Source organism: Crassostrea angulata, unplaced genomic scaffold (assembly GCF_025612915.1).
Source record: "Crassostrea angulata isolate pt1a10 unplaced genomic scaffold, ASM2561291v2 HiC_scaffold_118, whole genome shotgun sequence".
NCBI lineage: Eukaryota > Metazoa > Mollusca > Bivalvia > Ostreida > Ostreidae > Magallana > Magallana angulata.
Genome location: NW_026441673.1, coordinates 94,747 through 113,707, shown reverse-complemented (window position 1 = coordinate 113,707; position 18,961 = coordinate 94,747). Strand labels below are relative to the sequence as shown.

The following is an 18,961-nucleotide window of genomic DNA, read 5'->3' as shown; positions in this document are numbered from 1 at the left end:
TGCCAATTTTCATCTACTTCTTTTTTTTTGATAAATACCAAACACCTTTTGTTGTTGTACTAAGATTTTTCTCTATTCCTATAACCACCCCCCCCCCCCATTTCATGGCCCCACTTTTTTTCTAGGGAATCATGGTGTCATCAAACTTAAATCTGCATAACCTGTGCTTTCACACTGGACCGAAAACTTTCCCAGAATATATTTAAAAATTTTCTCTATGTATTCCTATGTAAAAATTCCTCCCTTAATTGTGGCCCCACCCTACCCCCGGGGACCATGATTTGCACACACTTGAATCTACACTATCTGAGGATGCTTCCACTCATATTTGAGCTTTCCTGGCCTTATAGATTTTGAGAAGAAGATTTTCAAAACTACCATACCACCAGGGACTGTGATTAGAACAAATTTTCATCTACACTTACTAAGGATGCTTCCATTTTAATTTGAGCTTTTCTGGCCTAATAGTTTTTGAGAAGATTTTTAAAGATTTTCTCTGTATATTTCTATGTAGAACTTGATCCCCCTATTGTGGCCCCACCCTAATTCCGGGGACCATGATTTGAACAAACTTGAATCTACACTATCTGAGAATACTACCATTTTAATTTGAGCTTTTCGGGCCTGATAGTTTTTGAGAAGAAGATTTTTAAAGAGTTTCTCTATATATTCCTATGTAAAACTTGATCCCCCTCTTGTGGCCCCTCCCTTCCCCCGGGGACCACGATTTGAACCAACTTAAATCTACACTACCTGAGGATGCCTCCACACAAGTTTAAGCTTTTCAGGCCAAATAGTTTCTGAGAAGAAAATATTTTGAAAAATACCAACAAATTTTCAATAATTCTCAATTAATCTCCCCTTTAAAAAGGGAATGTCCTTATATTTGACAAACTTGAATCCCCTTTACCTAGTGGTGCTTTGTGCCAAATTTGGTTAAAATCTGCCCAGAGGTTTTTGAGAAGACGATGAAAATGTGAAAAGTTTACAGCAACGACGACAACGACAGACACCGGACAAATTGTAATCAGAAAAGCTCACTTGAGCCTTTGGCTCAGATGAGCTAAAAACAAAACCCTGAAGAACTTTCTTGCAAATTTAAAGACGGAATGAATATTTTCGCCCAATGGTGTAACATTTAGGAAAATCGGAAAAAAGAACGTACTGTAAACGTACTACATTTGGCTGTGTATTCTATTTAGCGCTTTTGGCGGAATGTTGCCCTCCGCTAAATCAAATACATCGCTAAATACCATACATCTATGTATAAGAAAAGTCATATTCAGGAATACGCTAATTCAAATCCACGCCAACTTGTTCGAAAACTAATTTCCGCTAAATAGCGTACGCACCAAATACAATACGTTTACAGTGTATGCTTATACCCCTTCATCATATGTGGACTTATTGTGAACAGAGTTAACAGGACATAAGTTAACATCATTATCGTCTTGAATAAATCCTGGCTCACATAACTTAAGTCCTCAGATAAAAACTGGAATCCTTTAAATTCATGGTGTCCAATTTTTGTGGATCATTTTTTTTATTCTTGGGGATGTCATTTCGTGGATGCGTCGGTTTTCACTTTCAGTAAGAAAACCTTCGAAGTTTGTTTTCGTCGATGATGTAAATTCTTGTGTGGGGGCTTCCCACGAGTACCACCAAAATTGAGCCACCGCGAATTCTTATGATTCCACTACTACTAACGTTAGTGCTTTCAAACTTCAGTTTTCAAAGTACATTTTTTAAAGTTTTTTTTTCAGTCCAGACGTTTACATTTCAAATAACGCTTGTGTTGTTATAATGTGTTTTTAAAGTTTATGAAACATTAACATGACGCTATCTATTATACTTTATTGCAAATCTGTTTTAAAAGTACAAAGTTTATTTGAAAGTTTTAAATAATTTAAACACAAAGCCAATTTTAATGAATGTTACAATTCTGAGGAGATACAGAAATAAAGATCATAAAGAGATACATATCATACATTCATCACGTGAAATATGTTTTAACTATGTACATGTATCCACCCAATGGCAAACGGACCTATCATAAAACAAAACGTTCATGCGTAAGAAAATATTTTGCGTTTATTGAAGTTAGAACTGAAGCATGTGAACACATTTCATTGTGTCATTAATATGAAAAAATAACCAATGTTTGCATGAAATTATTTGCATGCATTTTTCATTAGCGTAGTGCATTATTCATGTTTCTATAATTGTTCCAACATAGCATCGCCATATTTTGTTTCATCCGGTTAATTTTTAACATTGTATCTTAAAGCAGTTATAGCTAGCTATCAATAAGTTTAAAAAAAACCAAAAAAAAAAACTTTTTAAGGTTTATCTCGAAATTTAGATACAGTTCTAATCATCTGAGACAATCAGGACATCTGTAAGTTTTTTTTACCAACCTCTTTGCTTCAATTATAATTTTGCCGGGCGAGTCTCGCGAATATATACACTATTCCAAGTCTTGAATAAAATCAGAAAAACACAATATACATATATACTTGTTTGTTTATATTGTTGATATTACTGAATAGCTTGCCTAACAACACAATAATGAATGATATACCTTTTTATATAGTATTTAGTCTTAAAATATGCCTTTGGAAGTAAGTGAATACATGTAGACATGCATGTTCAATATACAAATAAAACATCATAGACTAGGTTACTCTAGTTTTTTTTTAAGAGGTTTGTGTTTGCTCTTGTTCTGGTTTGTATTTTTGTTTTCTACTTTTGATCTAAAACACTGTTAGTTTTCGCTACATTTCATTTGTATTAATGCGTTCAAGTGCGAGATATGTATTAAGTAATATCCGTGTGATTAAATAAATACACCTAAAAATACACCAAACTTGTCACTTATCTGTCAGTCTCTCTGTTTATATAACAAAGAAAAAACATTAAACAAACCGGACGTGCTAATAATAAATAACTAAGAAATTTATCTTGTAACAAAATATGATGATGATTGTGTAACCCAAACCCCAAAATGATAAAATAAATATCAGAACATAAAAATATACGAGATTTCTCATCAACAATGACTCCCAAGTACCTTGATTTTTTGTGTTGGCTAAATTAGAGTTCAAAAGAGTTACAAAACATTGTTTCACTATTTAACAGTATCCTGACTTTGAGTGGCTTTTGCAATAGAAATACTAGTAGTTCTCTTTTTTTTTTTAAATAAAAGTGCATTGATTTACATAAGTTAGAGAAATATAAATCTTAATGTTGGATATTAGAGGTTTGATATTAAATACTGGCGCCTAAAAGATATTCAAGATGAAGAGGTAGAAATAAAATAATACTTAAACACCTTAATAACACCTTAACAAGACAAACATATTCATAAATATGAAATAAATGTAAGGTTGTAACACAAGATGTTTGCAATGAAATTAATTACTTTAATTATTGCAATATTAGTATTCAAAAAGCTTATTTGGCATCACATATTTTGCATCCATAATCATTACGAAAAAAAGCATTTACAAAGGATGATGTTTTCATGTTCTTTGAATATATAGAAACGATGGGTGTACGGACATATGTTTATTTCTTCCTGACTCTTATATTGATCTTCTTGACAGATTGTATTTGTAAGTATTATTTGATTTACATTCACACTCATTCGTGTAACGCTGTCAAATGTTCAACAGATTACTCAATGGCAAAAATATAAAGGTTTTACGTCTTAACTGACGTTTCTGGGTTTCTGAATATGAGATGATTTGTTACATTTAACAGCAAAAGTTATTTTTAAGATGCATTGTTTTTAATTTTTATCATTTGAGATAATCTGGCCTACAAAAGGCCAACCTGGCAGATACCAAGCATTAGCATCTATCCTCCAGAAAGGGCTGTAGATTATCTAAAGTCTAACCGCTCGGCGGCCGGTCACCAATGTGCAATTTCTGACGGGACACCACACGGCGCCACTTGGATGGTGGACCTCCAGTCTATTCAAGTTATACACAACATCGTGATATATTACAGGACAGAGGGCAAGACGTGGAGTGAGTCTTTTGATGTTATCATTGTTGTTATTATCAGTTGTAGTAACAGAAGTATAAGAAGTAGTAGTAGTAGTAGTAGTAGTAGTAGTAGTAGTAGTAGTAGTAGTAGTAGTAGTGGTAGTAGTGGTAGTAGTAGTAGTAGTTATAGCAGTAGTAGTAGTAGTAGTAGGAGTAGTAGTAGTAGTAGTAGTAGTAGTAGTAGTAGTTATAGCAGTAGTAGTAGTAGTAGTAGGAGTAGTAGTAGTAGTAGTAGTAATTGTGGTAAATTAAGTGGTTAAGAATGGTCAGCATTACTCTCTGTATTAAATGTGTTCTAAAAAGAATCTCTTAAAGGTACCCTAACATATATAGATATTAATAACATTGTTTACCCGTACGGTGATCAATGAGATACATAAAATTGCGTATGCATTCAAATGAAGGTAATTATCAATAAATCACACAAAAAACATCGTCGGACTTATTTCAGGCGGTATATCGTCTTGTCCGTGAGGAATCTAATGAAGACTTAACGATAAAAAGGTTTAGTTTAACCAGGCACCTAGAAATTGATTTAAAGCAATTCTTTTAACAATCTTGACCAAAAATGTTATGTTAATGATTTTGACCAAAAATACACTGACCTCTGTGATCAAGAGGAGGATATATTTGGGTAATTTTATTTACAGTTGATTAAGGGCCTTTAGAAGTAAACAAACACTGTCAACATTTCAGAGAAATCTGTACGCATATAAAATTGCAATAGATAAAACTCTCTTTGAACGTTTGTATCATTTCATTTCATTTGTAAGCAATGTTATCTGGGTTTTTTTAATAAATAGGCAAGTTTGGTATAAGATAAATTGTTTCGTAAAATTCATTTGTTCATTTTACATAAGATATCAGTCAAAACCGTATTTCTGAAAGTCAAATTTCAGGCTTAGGCTAATATTCTTAATGTATGAATAAAAACACCACTATTTTCCACAGTCGGTTATATTTTTAATTACGGCCCTAGCTTTAAAAACCGATGGACCAGCCAAATGGCTAAAATTTAATAAATAATGTATTTGATTTTATTAATAAGGTATGGGTCATTGCCTTAAACACAAGTTTGTGCAAATGTGTTAAGAATTTTATAATTGATTGATCTAGAATCCAGCAAGTATGCAAGCAGATTCCTGGGTTTTTCTGTTTACGTATCCAATACAACAAACAAAAATGATGGGTTCCTCTGTTTTCACGATACCAAAAATGATGCCAGCTCAATACAAAGCGTCATGAACATCGCTTGTCAAGTTGTGGGCCGGTACGTGATATATTACAACACGAGAGAGGGAAACCTGACCCAGAAGCCCACTTATTCAAAGGAAGCATACATTGAACTGTGTGAAGTCGAAGTGTTTGGTTAGTTGATATACATAGAGAATAGTCTAGTTTACTTCATTACAGGATAACTTTCTCTATTATCTCATGCAACATTTGCAAAAATAATTGTGTTACAGTTTTGTATGTGAAACATTTTTGTCTTTAAACTGCGTACAATATTTGTTACACATTTTACAAAGTTGGAGAATGATGCATATAATTTTGTTTAGTATTTAATAAAATCTCAAAATCTAAACCTGATATTCCTTTAATCAATTATTTAGTATATATGTAATCTTGTTTGTATTCTTGCCTAAAAAGGCTGCCCTGAACTTGGCTTCAAAGGACCGTATTGTGACGAACCTTGTCCAAATAATTGTCAATACTGTAACCCCAAAACTGGGGAATGTATTGGAGCCTGCAACCCAGGATACTATGGTGAACAGTGCAAATTCTACGATCGGGGTAATTTTCTTTACTTTTCATGATCAAATGAGCTTTTCTTTCTTCAAAATGATTATTTCTCACATCCTTTAAGTTTTATTTTTTTTTTTCATAATTAACTTTGATACCTAGAGAAAATAGACAAATGATAGAAAGTGTCCATTTCACTTTTTACACTTATATATCCACAGCTATTTTAGTATAACTTTACACAATTGTTTTCTAGGAAACCTAGCCCTACATAAACCGACATTCCAGTCCTCCACATTTTTTAGTACTACCGGAAGTAAGGCTGCTGTTGATGGTCAAAAGAATGACCTGAGTTTGTATTCGGGTCATTGCGCTGTGACCTCTGAGCATCAAAACTACGCTCTCTGGAGAGTTGACCTCCTGCAAAGGCGTAAAATTGAAAGGCTTACCTTACAAGCTTTGACTTCTGTTTCCAAATGGGGTTAGTGATTTTTGTGTACTATGATATTTACTACATGTATATGGATATCATTTTGTTTTATTTTATTTTTGATTTTAACGCGTTTTTGGTAGTTAAACAAATTCATATATGTACCATATGATTTCCCCACGCAACAATACGATAGGTATTTTAAACGTTTATATTTTCTTTTACATTGTGACTTTATAATGAATTATATGCAAATAATCATCATTTAATTTTAAGATATACGCCTTCTTTTTTGTAATGCATACGTTATGATTAGTTTATTGCTTATTTTGTCTTATGTAAGATATAACTTAAAAATATAAATTTGAATACTGCTTACTTTTAACTAACGCAAAATCTACGATAAATGCAATTCAAATTTTGTAACTGAATCTAAATGTTTCTTTTTCACATCTTTTGTTAAGTTTTTACCACAGGTTCACTCGAATTAACGTAGCGTCATTAATAACAATCCACTAGCTCTAAATAAAAAAAAAGAATTTGAACGATGTTTGCCAATGTTTACATAATATTAGAGTATAAATAAGAATTTGGCAAACATTTTATAAGTCGGAATAAATTCCTATAGTTCCATTAACCAAATATCTTCATTGTGTTGTTGAATCGCAGATTTCGGGCATTCAATCATGTTCTAGTTATCACTCAATTTTCAAATGGCTGATTGGTTAATTTGTATTGCTGTCAGCTGAACTTACATAGCAGGTCGTTATTTTTCATAAATTAGCCAGTAATTCTTTTTCTTTTTTTAAAATCCTCATTATCTGTTATATTGGATTGTAACAATGTATCTTGACAACGTAAAGAACAGTGATAATAACATGTAAGAATGACACGTTTTTCTAAAATTTCAGATGGGAAAAATAATTATACAGGACTTCTTCTGGGCTTTACATTAACAGTTTCTAACTCCACCAATCAAAATGAGGGTGTCGTCTGCTACAAAGACACAAACCATACAAGGTCAACTATACCTTTCTCATTCGATATAAGCTGCCCTGTGATTGGTCAATATGTCTCGTATTACAATGAAAGACTCCCGGACATTAGCTATCCAGCTGGTTACAGTCAATACGCCCAGTCAGCTCTGTGTGAAGTCGAAGTGTATGGTAATTATTGTTTGGATTTTTGTTTGTTGTAGCATCATTCACAATATTTATAGCCTTTTCGCACAAATGTGTGTTTCTATATACAAAACTAGCGATACTTTGCCTTCCTTTCTTTGTATCCAGGTTGTCCAATTCCTGGATTTGACGGTCCGCATTGTGCTGTCCCTTGCTTCTCTAGCTGCAAAAATCGTAAGATCTAAAAGGATTGGTCAATTTATTTCAAACAGTTTATAAACGTGTCCCAAGTAAAAGACATGCAGCTATTTTCTATACTAAATCATGCAATATTGTACTATATTTTTTCTACTTTAAACGTTAACGTGAATTAAACGATTTGTAAACAAAAAAGGGGTCCATAACTGATATTCTAGATGCATCTAAATGATGTTAAGCATGAGATGTGATTAATAATCCTATACAGTCGTTTGTTTGCAGTAATTGTCATGTTTTTGTTGGCAAATTATAATGCTTTTCTTAAAAGTTATGAGTTTTGTATATTGAACGGATGCTCTTCGATTCCCACGAGACTCTAGTTCAATGCAATAATGCATCTTTGTTTTTATCGTTAGATCTAGAAAATCTAGCTCTCTGGAAACCAACATATCAGTCTTCCACGCGATCTGGCGCTTCCGGTTCAGAGAAGGCAGTTGATAACCGGAAATCTGATCGGACGTTTCGCGGTGGTCAATGTTCAGCAACTTTACCGGATACTAAAGCAATTTGGCGAGTTGATCTGAAAGATATATATCGGTTAGATCGCATTGTGATATATTTTAGGACAGAGAACAAGACATGGGGTAAGATGTGTTAGCGATGTTTTATCTATTAAATTGTCTTATTCTGTTTATGTTGATCATCGGGACATCTAAAGTGAATTTAATAATGAGTTTGGCACGTCTTCTTACTCGCAAATGGTTGTTGTATAGAAACGACATAGAGTATTTTCTTTGTGTGTGTTTTTTTTTCTTCATAATGATTTGTTTTTTCTTAAATCTGCAATATCTGGTCATTATATTTCAAACTGTAATACCGTATGTGAGTTTGTCTTTTTTCCATTTAAAATTAATCTACTTTTTGAAAGTAAATTCAAAGGTTGTATGCAGCGTAATCATTCTATACCGAAAATTAGCACCTCAAATGTTGTCAACGAATATCGTAATAGCTCCGACAGCGGCTTCTGAGCAATCGACCATTAGATGCTACGGTTTATATCACATCGTGTTACATGTACGCAACTGCAGCCGTTGATGTAACGGGCGTTTTTTCTATATATTAAAAAAAACAAAACGTAGATACATACAAGTTACATCGAGCAATTAAAATTAGTAATTTCTACACCACATCATTAAGGAAAACTTTAAGGTTTAAAAATTCTAAGTAACTTTCAAACTATTGATAAATCATTTTTACAAAAATGTAAATGAGAATCATGGTAAACAACTTCTTGAATGACGATTTCAAGCTATTGATGAATCATTTTTCACAAAAATGTAAATGAGAATCACGGTAAACAACTTCTTGAATGACGATTGTTTGGGAATGCACAAGGAAAACACATAATAGGATTTCGTCTGCTAAACAAGTGTTATCGGTAAGGAGAATCGAGTCTCTTTTTCGTTTTTGGAAAGAATCTAAACGTGTGCTTGTTTTTGTTTTATTGTAATGCAGTTTCTCGATTAAATAATCAACTAAATCAATACATTTATTTGAAAAAGCAAATACTTGCTTTTACGATAGTTATTTTAATGAATGGACAACGTTCAAACGTCATAAATAGCGTAAAGCACCGAACATCAATATACAATAGTCAGCATAACAATAGAGATGTGTTGTGTTTGTACTATGCTAAATTAATAGGCAGGGTTTAATACATTAATTATGCACTCGCTTCCAGCTTGTTTACTATGTTTCAAGCCATGACTAGTATTTATATAATAGTGTTGAGTTGTGCATGTACTATGCCTAAATAATAGTCAGGGTTTGATTCATGGTGCATGAGCCGGAGGCGAGTACACTATCAAACCCTGACTACTATTTAGGCATAGTACATGCACAACACAACACTATTGTAATTATTATGCCGAGTTTTGTATATACTGACGTGCTTTGTTTTAAGTAGCTGTGACGTTTGAGCGTTGTCTTGTCCCATAAAATAATCACCGGAAAAGCTAGCGTTTGTTCTTTCAAAGTAATCAATTGAATTCAAATTGATTGATAATTTAATCAACAATTTGTTGTACAATAAAAAATCAACAAATGTTCATGTTCTTTTCAAAAAACAAGGGACGTTCACTTTACCGACAAGACTAGAAATGTTTAGCAGACGATTGAATTTTGTTCTTGTACATTCTTTATCAAGCATCATTTAAAAAAAAGTGTTTTTGTGATTCTCATGTAGAATTTCTTTCAAAATTGTTTAATCCATTTGTTCAAAAGTTTATCAAAACTTTAACCAATAAAATTATCGTCAATAATGAGGTGTTTTTGGAAAGATTTATAAATTTAATTGCTTGATGTCAATCGTATGTTTCTACGTTTTATTAGGTCACCTGAGTCACCCAGGTGACCTGTTGCAATTGGTCTTCGTCCGTTGTCGTGCGTCGTGCGCCGTGCGTCGTGAGTTAACAATTTTGCATTTTTAACTTCTTCTTGAAAACTACCAGGCCAATCGATACTACTTTAAGTGTGAAGCATCTCTATGGTAAGAAAAATCTATATTGTGAAATTCATGGTTCTACCACCGATGGGGTGCCGTGGGCGGGGCCAAATAAGCAAAAAAAAAGCCAAATTTTCAAAAATCTTCTTCTCTACTCCCACACATGCAAGGAAAATACAGGTTGCATATTTATGATGTCCATGAAGCCCTCTACCAAAATTGGGAAATTCATGGTCCCTGGTTCAGGGGTTCTGGCTCTAGGGTGGGGCCAATATGGCCATATAGTAAAAATGTATTAAATCTTAGAAAATCTTCTCTATTCCCATATATATTTGTTAAAAAGTAAATTCATGATTATAATGTCCATGAAGCCCTCTACCAAAAGTGTGAAATTCATGACCCCTGGGTCAGGGGTTCAGGCTTTAGGGTGGCGCCAAATATGGCCATATCACAGGACGAAAAACCATCTTTAAGCAAGTCCTTAAAGGTGGCTTAAAGGTGACTTAAAGGAGCTTAAAGGCTATACATCCTTAATGTCCAAACGTCTTTAAGCTACCTTTAAGCCACCTTTAAGCATCTTTAAGTGGCATTTACGCTCTCTTTACACTGCCTTTACACTGTCTTTAAGTGGCCTTTAAGTCAATATTGATCAAGCTGAACAATAAAAACATATATTAAATGTTAAAGCCCTTTTATAGAGATGGGAGGGGGTCATCCGAGTGATAATATAATTTCCAAGGAAGGGGGGGGGTGTTCCAAGCGGTTTTAATCGTCGCTCCATTAAACACAGATCGCTATCATCAGCACCGCTCCGATGGACACAGATTGCCGTTATAAAATTCTTTATAATTTTTTGGGGGTTTCAAAATTATTGTAGGGATGATCGCAGTCTCTGTATCTTAATATGTGCATAAAACTAATTAAAGTATGTTTGTTTCCTATTATAAATTAATCGGTGAAAAAATTCTCTCTCTCTCTCTCTCTCTCTCTCTCTCTCTCTCTCTCTCTCAGTTCATCCGGTTATTAAACAAAAAAAAGATAATGAACCAAAAATGCATGATTTAATTTGTTAATCGGTTTAAGGTTTGTATTTTTTTTTTCAATTTTCATTATTTCTAACTCTAGATCTGTTAGATACATGTTAAAGATGAAAAGACTCTCAACTGCCTTTGTTATATCGGGCAGGATATTACTGCTTTGTTTGTCTAGACATAGTTTTGTTCGTTTGTGTATATCTAATTAGAGTCTATTGTTTGTCCAACTTAAGAAAACCCCTGGAACTAACACAGAATATACAAGATATACACAACAGTTGTGTCGTGTGCCCAGGTGCATGTTTGTGTATATCTAATTAAAGTCTATGGTTTGTCCAACTTAAGAAAACCCCTGGAACTAACACAGAATATACAAGATATACACAACAGGTGTGTCGTGTGCCCAGGTGCACGTCAGGGTTTCTAAAGGCGTCGAATCTTAGTATGTACGAGTATACGATAAGTCTAATGAATAAAAGTTAATTTACATTTGTAATTTATTTTCAAAGTATTATTTCCTAGCTCTTGGTTTCAAAGATGTTACGTCTACAAATTAACGATACATGTATGTAAGAGTAAAATCTTGAGGCTAATTAATTAATGTACCGGTGATCATAAATAGGGGTTGATTATTTAAATATATGTATAAGGGTAAATATGTCAAATATACCCGGCCTGGCACATCATACAATTGTATGTACAAGTCATTTGCAATTGCCACATGCAGTAAATACGTCACCGGTAATTGGTAATTTTGTTTGTTATAGAATTGATAGTTTATAAATCATGTACATACAATTACATGTAAATATTTAAACATATTGGAACGGCGCCGCGATCATAAAAACCGGGAAATTGAACAATTACCCTAATAGTATCAATGCATTTAATAAAAGAAATGATTTCATTTTCTTTCTTACATTTTTATAGCTATAAATAAGATGAACGTATATCTACTCGGTTTAAATTTATTAACTACATGTAAGATTAAAAGCCTACCATTATAGTGAACCTAACGGTTTCCATTAAGGTATAATATATTTTTGTTCACTGAAGACCAAGTTCCGTATTTGATTCTAAATACATGCATGCATGTAATTTATAAATTAGATGTAATTGATTGTTACAAACTGAATGGTTTGTCAAAATCTTTTCAAGTAAACACATTCAATACAGTGATTCAATATCCACTGATATATAGGATATAAAAACGCACATATATATGTAAGTTGCCGTGGCGCAGAGGATGTGTGGTGATGCTAGTAAACTAAGGGTCCCGGGTTCAATTCTCGCCGTGGCCGGTTTTTTTTATGTGTTTTTTTTTTTCATTTTTCTTTCTAGAACAAAAACCGTTTTAATACCTTTTCTTTCATAAAGTTAATACATTTTGTTGGAAATTAAGCACAATTTTGAATTAAATTTTTTTTAATGGCTTAAAGGTGGCTTAAAGGTAGCTTAAAGGTGGATTAAAGGTGGCTTAAAGAAGTTTGGACATTAAGGACCTATAAGTTGTCCTTAAAGATGGCTTAAAGGTGGCTTAAAGATAGTCTTTAAGCTGCCTTTAAGCCATCTTTACGCTTTCTTTAAGCCACCTTTAAGCAATACATATAGCTTAAAGGTAGCTTAAAGGTGGCTTAAAGATCGTCTTTAAGCTACCTTTAAACACCTTTAAGCTATCTTTAAGGAGGACTTAAAGATGGTCATTCATCCTGTGTATATAGTTAAAATGTACTAAATCTTAGAAAATCTTCTTCTCTACTCCCATATATATTTTTTAAGAACTAAATGCATGATTATAATGTCCACGAGGCCCTCTGCCAGAATAGTGAAATTCATGACTCCTGTATCAGGGGTTCAGGCTTTAGGGTGGGACCAATATGACAATATAGTAAAAATGCATAACATCAATAATGAGGTGTTTTTGGAAAGATTTATAAATTTAATTGCTTGATGTCAATCGTATGTTTCTACGTTTTATTAGGTCACCTGAGTCACCCAGGTGACCTATTGCAATTGGTCTTCGTCCGTTGTCGTGCGTCGTGCGCCGTGCGTTGTGAGTTAACAATTTTGCATTTTTAACTTCTTCTTGAAAACTACCAGGCCAATCGATACTACTTTAAGTGTGAAGCATCTCTATGGTAAGAAAAATCTATATTGTGAAATTCATGGTTCTACCACCGATGGGGTGCCGTGGGCGGGGCCAAATAAGCAAAAAAAAAAGCCAAATTTTCAAAAATCTTCTTCTCTACTCCCACACATGCAAGGAAAATACAGGTTGCATATGTATGATGTCCATGAAGCCCTCTACCAAACTTGGGAAATTCATGGCCCCTGGTTCAGGGGTTCTGGCTCTAGGGTGGGGCCAATATGGCCATATAGTAAAAATGTATTAAATCTTAGAAAATCTTCTCTATTCCCATATATATTTGTTAAAAAGTAAATGCATGATTATAATGTCCATGAAGCCCTCTACCAAAAGTGTGAAATTCATGACCCCTGGGTCAGGGGTTCAGGCTTTAGGGTGGCGCCAAATATGGCCATATATAGTTAAAATGTATTAAATCTTAGAAAATCTTCTTCTCTACTCCCATATATATTTTTTAAGAACTAAATGCATGATTATAATGTCCACGAGGCCCTCTGCCAGAATAGTGAAATTCATGACTCCTGTATCAGGGGTTCAGGCTCTAGGGTGGGACCAATATGACAATATAGTAAAAATGCATAAAATCTTAGAAAATCTTCTTCTCTACTCCCATGAATATTTATTAAAAACTAAATGCATGATTATGATGTCCATGAAGCCCTCCACCAAAACTGTTAAATTCATGACCCCTGTGTTCAGGCTCTAGGGTGGGGCCAATATGGCCATATAGTAAAAATGTATTAAATCTTAATTTGTTTTTTCTTTACTCCAACACATATGGGAAAAAAACTGAATAGATGGTTATGATGTCCATGAAGGCCTAAATTGTGAAATTCATGGCCCCTTGGTCAGGGGTTCAGGACTTGGGGGGGGGGCAATATAGTGTTAATGCATATAATGTTTAAAAATCCTCTTCTCTATTCTCACACATCTGTATGAACAACTGACTTCATAATTATGTTTACCAGGAAGTCCTCTAATGAAATTTTAATTTTCATGTCCCCTGAAGTATGGGTTTTGACTCTAGGGCAGGGCCAAACTGGATGTATAGGTCTTAATGCATATAATGTTTAAACATTATCTTCTTTACTCCCACACACCTAAAAGGAAAACTGAATTCATGATTCTGTAGACCAGAAGTTTTTCACCAAAATTATAGGTTTCATAGTTCTTTTTGAAAGATTTCAGGCAGGGAGGAGGTCGTTATTACAGATTTATAATTGTTCTACTGCAGAATGAAAACTAATTAAATGCATATATGAGACTCCTCGACAAGTTTGTGTATGGGTTATATGCTACTCAGGTGACCGTTTAGGCCATTTGGCCTCTTGTATATTTAAATACCGTCAGACATATCATCGGCTGCTGTAGTGTAACGATAACGCGTTGGGCTTCAAGACGTAATGCTTTTAGTAGCACGAGTCCGAAACCCGCTGTCGGCGCTTGCAATATTTTCGTTGTAAACATTTGCCGTGCTCTATTTCGGCATAGAATGCTTACGCTATATAAACCCATTGTATACTATGCGAAAATAGATGAGTATTAAATAGATAGAGACAAACTGACAAGAGGCATAATAATTCGGCATAGTAGATGCACAACTAAAATCTATGATAATAAGAATAGGTACTGTAGAAAAAAAACAAAAAATACATTACATGTCACCGGTAAACACTGTAATAATAAATGTACTAATATTTCTATGCACATCTTTTATGACAACTTTGAATAACGTTGTGCAGATGAACACAACCCTCATAGAGCTGTGCCCCTTGGGTTCTACCTCTACATCTCTAACACAACCGATATAACGACCGCTGTCCGATGTTATCACGCTAATTATTACACAATCTACGATCTTCCGGATGTTATGCACATTCTCTGCGCATTGTCCGGACGTTACATCATATACTACAACGAACGGAAAGAAGGATATGTCTATCCTGCAAACTATTCCCAGTATGCATTTGCTGATTTGTGTGAAGTGGAAGTCTATGGTATGTTTTTGTTGCATCTGGATTTAGGAAGAGAATTTGATCACAGTACGATTCAAGGTTTTATTTAGGTTCTCCGATCCGATTCTCAGCCTCAAAGTTTGTTGGTTTTTTTTTCGGAGGGGGGGGGTATATATATATATTTTTTTTTTCATGATTAAAGTATCATGTTTCTTTTAAACGTTTTACAAGAGATGAAATAAAATAAAAGTTTTTAGATTGTATCAATGCATTTCACAAAGTTATTGCATGGATATAATATTAACGTCTTTAAAAAAAAGCGCCGGTGCACCTGTTGCTCGAATTCTTTATCATCATGTCATTGATAAGTAGTTCTCCGTGAATCCACTACGCCTAGCACGTAGTTGTGTACCTGATGGTAATACAAACACTAGAATACTACTACATGTAGTAATTAAAATTGTTCGTATAAAAGATTTATGGTACGGATACAAGAAATCCGGATAATTTAGAATTATCGAACATTGCTGAGGATCGGAGATCGTTAAGGGTACAGACTGTTGATGTCTTCATGATAAAGCCCCTGCTCTTTGTTAACTCTTCCATTGTTTTGTTAGCCGATGTTTGCCGATGTTAAATACCGTGCTTGCATAGCTTACCGTAATTAGCCTGACCAGAAACAAAGTGAAATATTGTCAACATTAGCTTTAAGAATAAAAAACTGATGTTCAATAATAAGTTCCCGGCGGTGGAATTATGAATAGGCCCCTTTGCTTCATTGATGAAACAAAAACTGTGTAAAAAAATATATCGGATAAACTCCGGAAATCAATAGACTACATTGTGTTTGAATGCCCTGTCTTTGATTCTCAAGCAATTTGTTTGTAATGATTTTGGTGATAAACAACAAATAAAATTCGGGCTTTTTAAAAGTTGTTCAACCGATAAAAATACTTGTACTAGACCTATTTTAAAGGAAAGTAAACCAATAAATATCCCCAAGTATCCTTCTTATATGACGAGGGTCTTGAATCAGATAGGAAGAATGTAGTTTCAGCAATACTTTATGTATAGTTTAAGGAACACTTTAAGACGCTTTTAAAGTTTTTTGATGAATTAACATTTAATTTTGAGGAACTGTAATTTATCACTAAACGGAAATTTGATTAAAACGTAAGTGAGATTAAACCTTCGAGAAAAAAGTGAGAATTTATTGAACAAAATACAGTATATGTTGTTTTAATGTATTTCATCCCAGGTTGTCCTGCCCCTGTAGAAGATGGACCAAGGTGTACTCGTCCCTGCCCAACTAACTGTGAACAGTGTTACCCACATACTGGGGTCTGTCAAAAATGCAAACATGGCTACAAAGGGACTGAATGTGAACCTGGTAAGAGCAGACTTCAGTTTCCTGATAATTATATATTGATATTGGCTAGACAATTCATGTTTCAAAATCATAATTATGATTGTTCGATAACACAGGGTCCCTAGTCTAGATGAATATGCTTAGCGTATTTCAGTTTATCGATAGTTATTTTTTTTGTATAATGTGTAGATAATTTAGAGTTCAATCTTTTTTTAAAAATAGGTTAGATAATTAAACTTCTTTCATGGTAGTCTTTTGTTTATACTAGTAACAATTGAAGGGACTCATCATTAGGTTGTCAGAAAACGAAAAATGTGAACGTTGCCTATCTTTACAAAAGTAGGACTATCGGAATATTGAAAAAAAAATACTTTAGAAAGTGAAGTATGCCTGATTGTGAAACTTGGATAAAAACGTACGAAAACTAAATAAAGAATATATTTATTTGCTTTGATTGAGTTGGTTAAAACACTATATTATGATAATAGATGCTACAATATTGAAACCAATTATATGAATTGTTTTGAGTTTATTGTATCGAATCGAAAAATGTTTACTATATATCGATGTATATTGAACTTACTGCAGTTTACTTACTATATTTGTTTTCTATAAAAGTTGTTTGCAGTGCCTCTGCCTCCATAAGTATTTCCCCAAACAGTAGAATTAATAGTCCTGACTACAATGCAATATATTCGGCGGACGGACTCACGCTTCCTTCCAATGGACGACTCCGGGTGGTGTATATCTACATTACGTTGCCAAAGCTGGCATCCGACCTAGCTTACTTGCATATATCTATTGTTAAAGCTGAACATTTCAATGTATTGTTTCTCTCAGACAAAATGGAAAAGACTGAGGTATGATTTAAAGCTTACCCAAACACTGTTTTTTGTTTCTGTTTGTCGGAGATTGGTATTGATTCCCTGTTTTTTTTTTCTTTGTTTTGTTTTTCTTTAAATTCCACATTATATTTGTTTATTTGTTTCGTGTATGAGGGCGTAAAACACACGATAAACGCCGATATGCTTATTTGTTATACAAAATGTATGTATATATGCATTTCTGTGTAGAATTTAAAACAGCCAGTACTTTATTAGTTAAATTATTTTAGAATTACATTTTCTTATCACTTAATCAGTTAAATGTCAGTTTAAAATGTAACATTAAAATAAGAATGCTATTTAGATACTTTTAATATTTTGGACAATAATATTTCAGTATAGAAGAACGAGTATTCAAACAGTGTTCAGAATAATTTTCCATTAAGATATTATAAAACAAAGTAACCGTCTCTTTCTTTTTAGCGTTGTGTGTATTGTAGGAACAGTATTGGACAATGTATCCCGCATCAAAATGCAAACGAAATACACTATAATACCTTTTTAATTTTGTACATTTTATTCAAACATATTCTCTCTCTATTGATTTGCTACTATTAATTCCATTCCTTACATATTATTTTGTCGTTATCTATTGTGATTTAAGACATTACTATTTGCATAGAACGCGTAGTTTTGAGTTTTGTAATTTATAGCATAACATTTGCCACTCAGATTTATACATAGGTTCATTCTTAATTAAAATATGTAATTTGTTGATGTTTTATAAGTTGTCAATGGCTTATGGAAATAAGATAGATAAATCAATCGTATTACATAGGCAGAATCTGAATTTCCTGTTTCTTATTTTGCAGTATGATCAAGATGTTGTGGGCCCTTTTCATGGTCGCATATATGCACGTACCAACTATGGCTCTGTAACCCAAGTTATCCGTATTAAAGTACGATATAGGAATTCGTTCACCATATCCAATCTCAAACTTCCTCTGAAGACGTGTAGAAATGTTACAGTAAGACAACCAGATATTTTATTTACTGAACTTTAAAAAAATATGTCACAATGAAAAATTATGACAGAAAAACGAAATGTTTAAGTAGTAAAGGAGACTTATAATGTACCTTTGATTTGAATTATTAAACAAATAAATACGTCTCAGACAAAACATCTAGTCAAATACAGAGAGAGACACAGAGAGAGAGAGAGAGAGAGAGAGAGAGAGAGAGAGAGAATATTTGAATAAATGTAATAATTATTTCACTTTGTTTACAGACGCACACATAAACCAGGTGGGAAGACCGGAGAAAAACAAATAACTAACATAATATGTTTAATGCGTTTACAGATTTACAACAAATTTGTGTAAATGTATCTATTAAGCTATTTTTGTTCTTTTACGTTTCTGATACACAATCTGCCCGACATGAATTATATACAAAGTCTTCATTGTGTGTACATTTTTATCATTTTAATTGTTTGTACATTTTTTTTTATTTCTACAGTAATATAAGTGCCTAACTTTACTCTTAAACTTAAACGTTTAAGAGCTTAATGAACTTGTATGAATATTCTA

General features: G+C 33.4%; 1 protein-coding gene across 1 annotated transcript; it reads left to right on the top strand.

Moving 5' to 3' along the window:
- Window positions 1-5,290: 5,290 nt before the first annotated feature.
- On the top strand, window positions 5,291-18,672 carry LOC128169342 (uncharacterized). Its single transcript, XM_052835499.1, has 11 exons — window positions 5,291-5,417; window positions 5,700-5,843; window positions 6,049-6,273; window positions 7,134-7,388; window positions 7,512-7,577; window positions 7,958-8,185; window positions 14,967-15,221; window positions 16,438-16,569; window positions 17,167-17,408; window positions 18,245-18,400; window positions 18,661-18,672. Exons 1-11 carry the CDS (start codon window positions 5,291-5,293, stop codon window positions 18,670-18,672), a joined length of 1,842 nt encoding a protein of 613 aa, XP_052691459.1.
- The last annotated feature ends 289 nt before the right edge of the window (window positions 18,673-18,961 follow it).

Excerpts from the sequence above, each read along its gene's own strand:
- LOC128169342 (XM_052835499.1), top strand. The coding sequence starts at position 5,291 with ATGAACATCGCTTGTCAAGTTGTGGGCCGGTACGTGATATATTACAAC. Across the intron at positions 7,578-7,957 it reads CTTCTCTAGCTGCAAAAATC|ATCTAGAAAATCTAGCTCTC; the intron begins GTAAGATCTAAA and ends TTTTATCGTTAG. Across the intron at positions 17,409-18,244 it reads ACAAAATGGAAAAGACTGAG|TATGATCAAGATGTTGTGGG; the intron begins GTATGATTTAAA and ends CTTATTTTGCAG.